The following is a 5420-nucleotide window of genomic DNA, read 5'->3' on the forward strand; positions in this document are numbered from 1 at the left end:
CCCGTTGTGCGTTAAGTTTGTGCTTTTGTTCATTATTCTTATTGTATATCTTGCACAATACGAATTCATCCATCTGCGGAAATAAATATAAGTTATTTACGATTCGAGCTAAAACAATTTGTTTAAGATAATGTGCCTAGAGAGAAGTAAGAACAAAATTATGAAAACATTGAAATTTGAATCAAGTAAAAACTAGTTTAGTTTGAATGAATAAGAAACAAAATGATTATACCTTTCTGGAGCCGGATAGAGTGGTATATTCATACATAAGCCAAGCGGTCATGTTGCCTTTAGCAACAAAGTGGTTGAATTACATCTTGTATACGATTACTTCTTTGTCGGAATTTTTTATGGCTATCTTTTTAGTACTACCTTTCCAAAATCCCACTTTGATATGCCACCGTTTGGATCCAGTACGGCTCGGCCGAGTTGCAGTAGGAGTGTTGAGCGTTCGTTTCGTGAAAAAATACATCTCAGTTTCTCGGTGTGCTCCATATTGATCTGTGTGTGTGTGTGTGTGTATATATATATATATATGTATGTATGTATAGAAAACAAGTGAAGCATAAATTTTACTACAGAACTTGATGCTGGTTCTGTGATTAATCCAATATTAGAACCAATTAGCATTTAGTAATATTCTAATTCTAAAGTTAGCAAGTGATTTGTGCAATAGCACTTACAATTTTTTCTTTTTTAAAAAATACGTTACCATTATTTACATTGTGTCGTTTCTGTGCTGCTTAATTTGATCGCTTTTCGTATTATATAAGAGATTTTTTTCCTTTTTATAACTTATGATGTACGGCTAGGATCCAATTGGCAGCAACAGGGTTTTTTTTTTAAATAAAAATAAAGAAATAAAAGAAATCTTGAGAGAGGAAAAAGAAAGAGATATAAAAGACAAAGTTCTTTGACGGTGTTGGAGAGAAGTGGTTGATTCATGATTTTTCTGAGCAAGTAATAAGTTATGAGCTCCTCGTCCTTAGGCACAAATCTATAGCCTAGCGGTAGATTTTCCATTGTGACGTTCACACAACAAGAACAAGGTTTCTTTCTGTTTCTTGGAGAGAAAACAAAGAAAGAAAGAAAAAGAATAATCTGCAGATTTCTGGGCTTTATAAGCGCTCTAGAGAGAGAAACAATTTGGAATGATGAAAGTGAAACAAAAATTCAGTTGAGGACGTGGCTTATATAGAGGATTAAAGAGTATATATAGTACCAATTAATTGGATAAGTATATGAATTAATTCCTCAAGCTTGTTGAATTAATATATGATAATCGTTTGCAATTATAAGAGTAGAGACCTAGTCAAATCCTGAAGCTTGTTGGATTAACATCAGATTGGTTTGTAAATCTAATTCTAAGGAGCTGTCAATTACACTTATGTAGTTTTAAAATTCAAAATTATTTTCTGTTCTCGCATTTGTTTCCTGATATTTAGTTGGTAGAATTCTTACGTTTGGTTCATAAATTCAAAACTATAATTTAAAACTATTCTCGTTTTACGTGTGTTTTTTATGAGAGAAAAACACTGTAGAGAACCATGAATCATAATTTAGAATCAGAGTTGGATACAAAAAACAAACATCGCTTAAAACTTCTCCTGGAGGGATTCATATTCTCATTTTCTTCTTTATTTTTCTTTCATTTTCTTCCTAAAGTTGTGTTTTTGTTTCCGTGTATTTGAATTTTCTTCAACATGTTTTCGATATATCTTTCGTCGCGCGTTCATGGTTCAGATGAGAATAACATTTTCATCCTTTTCGTCGACAATTTACTGTGATTTAAGTAAATATAGCTATTAAATAAAGAAAATTAGAAGACATAAGATAAGAGTTCTCAAATACGGCATTTAAAAGAAAACTAAAAAGAGAGCATGGAAAACGACACAAGAAAAAGAAACCGACAATAATTTGTCGATGTAGAGGAATTTAGTTAAACGACAAGATAAAGAAAACAAACACACGAAATTGTAAGATAAGGACAGCGAAGAAGGCGAGAAAGAGTAATAAAAATAAAAATAAAAAAAACCTAATAAAACGAAAACCCCAACCAAAACTAATATTCACAGATAATCCCTAACCTATTTAAACGGTAACAATTTAGTCCCTCTTTTTAATTATGATAAAACGCCTCTCAAACTCCTTAAACAGGTGCATATAACACATTTACGTCATATATGTCACTATTTTAACAGAATACCACATGTACAACACATGTGACCTGTTATTCAAGGGCATTTTAATAAATAGTAATTTTATATACTAATAAAAATTAATAAAGAAACCACGTTCATACCCAAAAAAAAAAAAAAAAAATTACGAACCAGAAACTTCATAGCTCCACAAATCTGCATATTCGAAAACTCGTGACCTTTTCTAATTACCAAACAATATTTCCTTTGTGAGTACATCCTTAGCTCTTGGTGTTTCCAAAAGAAAAATGCAAACAACAAGCCTCAGATAAAAACTAAAAACTAAAAATAAAAATAAAAAAAATTGTTCATTCATTTTCCCAAACTAAAAATAAATAAATAAATTTCAAACGGGAAACTTCTGTAAAACCAGAAACTTTCCCCAAATACAACCATAGCATTTTCCATCTCCTTCAGCAGCTCCCCTCCTCTAACTCTCACGCAATCTCACACCCAAACCCAACTGAGCATATTTCATTGTATGTTCCCAAAAGATGACGAACTTTATATTTTATTGAATGTTCCCAACAGCAGACAAACTCTAATACCAGAGAAATGCCAAGAAGTAGAAGAATCCAGATAAATTAAAGAGTACATGATTAATTGAAAAGGACAGAATACACACATACATTTCGTTTTACAAAAAGTTTATTCATTCCCTTCAGGAAAAAAAAAAAAAAAAAAAGAAGAAGGAAAGTTGATTCATTAAATTCTGATCATGAGTATTAATGGATTTAGTGATAAAAGGAGCACAGGTTAAGGTCTTGGACAAAATCCATTAGATCGCAGGTTAAGGTCTTACTTTCCCCCTAAATTTGTTCTTATACCAAAAGTATATCCCAAACAATGGAGTTCTCATGTGATCCGATGCATTAGTGCTAGTATGATGCATCCTTTGACTCGATCGCACCCTATTTTCTTTTCATCTACCAAAAGAAAGAGGAAATATAAACGTTTTCCTATTGCTTTCTTTTCTACCATCTTTTTACAAAAACTAAATTTCCCTTAGCTCAAGCATCAAGCTTACACACAAAAACGGAGAGTGAAACAAAAATCATTCTTCCAAGCGATCCAACTCTTTCTCCCACTTCAGACCAAACATTTGGCGGCCGAAAGGAACAATAAGATTATACCGAAAAACCTGCACTACCCATATTTAACACATCTCAGTTTTGTTCTTTCGAATGGTAAAGAAAATACATTTATGCCAAAACAAAGAATATGGAGGTTTCTCTCATAGAGTAAGTTCTAAAAAGTTTCATTTTTGTTCCAATTCCGCTAAACTGTTGTTCTATTTAATTTTGTATGATTCTGAGGGAAGATCATTTAACAGTTCACAACTATATTGTATCATCCTAGAAAACATGGATACATTACATAGATATCTTCACATCGATGTTAATGGGCATTGGGTGCCCAATTCACATATAAACATCCCAGCAGCCAATTAACATAGCAATGTGGGACAAATTCACAATCTAACAATCGAGACATAAACCTCATTTGTCAAATGTTAAATGACTCACCTTGTCATTGATGTCTCGCAATTGATGCTTTAATGCCTCAGAACTCTCATTCCATTTGGAGTAATCTCCATTGCATTTGCTTGTCCATGCTCTTTTCAAAGACAATCTCCATTCAGAAACCTTACTCCTTATCTCCTTGTTGAGTTCAACCCACTCCGGGGCACAACCATTCTTTGATAGGATTCTATACAAAGTATCTTCAGCTGGGTCTGCATGAGGATTTGTACTCAGATTAAGGGGTTTTCCTTTCCCGGGTAAATTATCAAATTGACCCTCTTCCATGGAATGCCAAATTCTTTGCTCAACCACATTGATTATATCAGTTTCTGACCTGTCCAAAGGACCAAATACAGAAAGTCACAACACAAAAATTTCTTGCCATTTCTTGATGAAATTTGGACTTTGTAAGGACTTGAGCGTTCATCTTAAAAGGCCAAACTGTTAATGAAGCGATCTAATGTGCTTGTAAGTAAGTATCCTTCTTTTTCTGTATTTAAACAATGTGAGACTCAGTTTCTTTTTATCCTTTACATTTCTTTCCTCATGTGGATAAAGAACTGACGTAGGAAATCTAGAAATCCAAAGAACGAAGTGATTGGCAACGAGAGATCGAGTCAATACTCGCTGGAAATTCTATAATCGAGCTCAAAAGCTAAAGAGATAAACAGGTAAGAAGAAGTTGAATATTCAGGCTTTCCATTAGGGGTGTAAATCGGCCGGGTAGGGTAGGGTTGAGCCGAAAAATTGAGCCTACTCGACCAGTGTGGGTTGAGAAAATTTTAGGCCGCGACACTCTCTTAAGTCTACAAACCCACAACCTTTCGGGTGACCTCGGGTAGGGTCGGGTTACTCGGGTTACTTGGGTTACTCATGTTGGTGATCTCAATGACCACATGATCACTTTTTAGTCAATTAATCTGTGCTTGTTACAGAAGAAATCATTATCAAACAGAACATGTCTTTCCTTCAAGAGGGGGTCTAAATGCAAGGTGAATAATTAAAACACTCACTTTGAAATCAAACACTTCCAATATAAATAAAGAATGTCATAATTTAACAACTATAACATACAAGCATTTTTTACACAAACAGTGAATCCAAAACATAAATAAGTTAACAGTTTAAATGCATAAAGTCCATAAACTTATGAAAGTAAGAATTTGAGTGTTGGACATTATTTTACCTACTTTGAACATGTTCGGCCGGGTAGGGTTACCTCGGGTTCATGTAACCCCACCCCGCACCCCTACCCACGCAGTGGGGGTTAGACATAATTAAAACTAAAAATTAAATAAAAAATTAGAAACCCGTAATTTTCGAATAGGGTCGACTCGGCTCGGCCGGGTTCGGGGTGATTTCTTACGGCCTACTTTCCATCGAATCAAGTAACAAAATCCAACGACAATAACATGAAGAAAACGACAAAAATACAAAACGAAAGCGACAAACTATATTATTCAAAACGACAGAACTTAATACCAAATGGCGTCAAGAACCAAGAACAGAGAAAATTTCAGGCTTTCCACGTGAAATTATAGCATATTTATTATAAACCAAGCATTTTCGTGCCTTATAATTAATCACTAAATTCGCTTCCTTTTCCATAGTATCAATAAATGAAACTCTAGGCTAAATTAGCTATAGATTCAAAAAGTTAAAAAAAAAAAAAAAAAAGGAGAAAAATTGGGAGCTGATC

The 5420-nt window shown here is 33.7% G+C and overlaps 1 protein-coding gene across 2 annotated transcripts in view; it reads right to left on the bottom strand.

The window, feature by feature from the left end:
• Positions 1 to 3005: 3005 nt before the first annotated feature.
• The window catches only part of LOC21405431 (dnaJ homolog subfamily C member 28), a 3252-nt gene continuing 837 nt past the window's right edge, over positions 3006 to 5420 (bottom strand). Inside the window, exons 2-3 of one of the 2 annotated variants that reach the window (XM_010100552.2) lie at positions 3725 to 4055; positions 3006 to 3339 (exon numbers count right to left, since the gene is read on the bottom strand). In XM_010100552.2, coding sequence (XP_010098854.1) covers positions 3253 to 3339; positions 3725 to 4055 — 418 coding nt within the window. In that variant the 3' untranslated portion in view covers positions 3006 to 3252. Of the gene's footprint in view, positions 3345 to 3724; positions 4056 to 5420 lie in introns of both variants that reach the window. The other variant, XM_024167237.1, reaches the window with a different exon arrangement.

This window comes from Morus notabilis, unplaced genomic scaffold (assembly GCF_000414095.1).
Source record: "Morus notabilis unplaced genomic scaffold, ASM41409v2 Scaffold124, whole genome shotgun sequence".
Classification (NCBI taxonomy): Eukaryota; Viridiplantae; Streptophyta; class Magnoliopsida; order Rosales; family Moraceae; genus Morus; species Morus notabilis.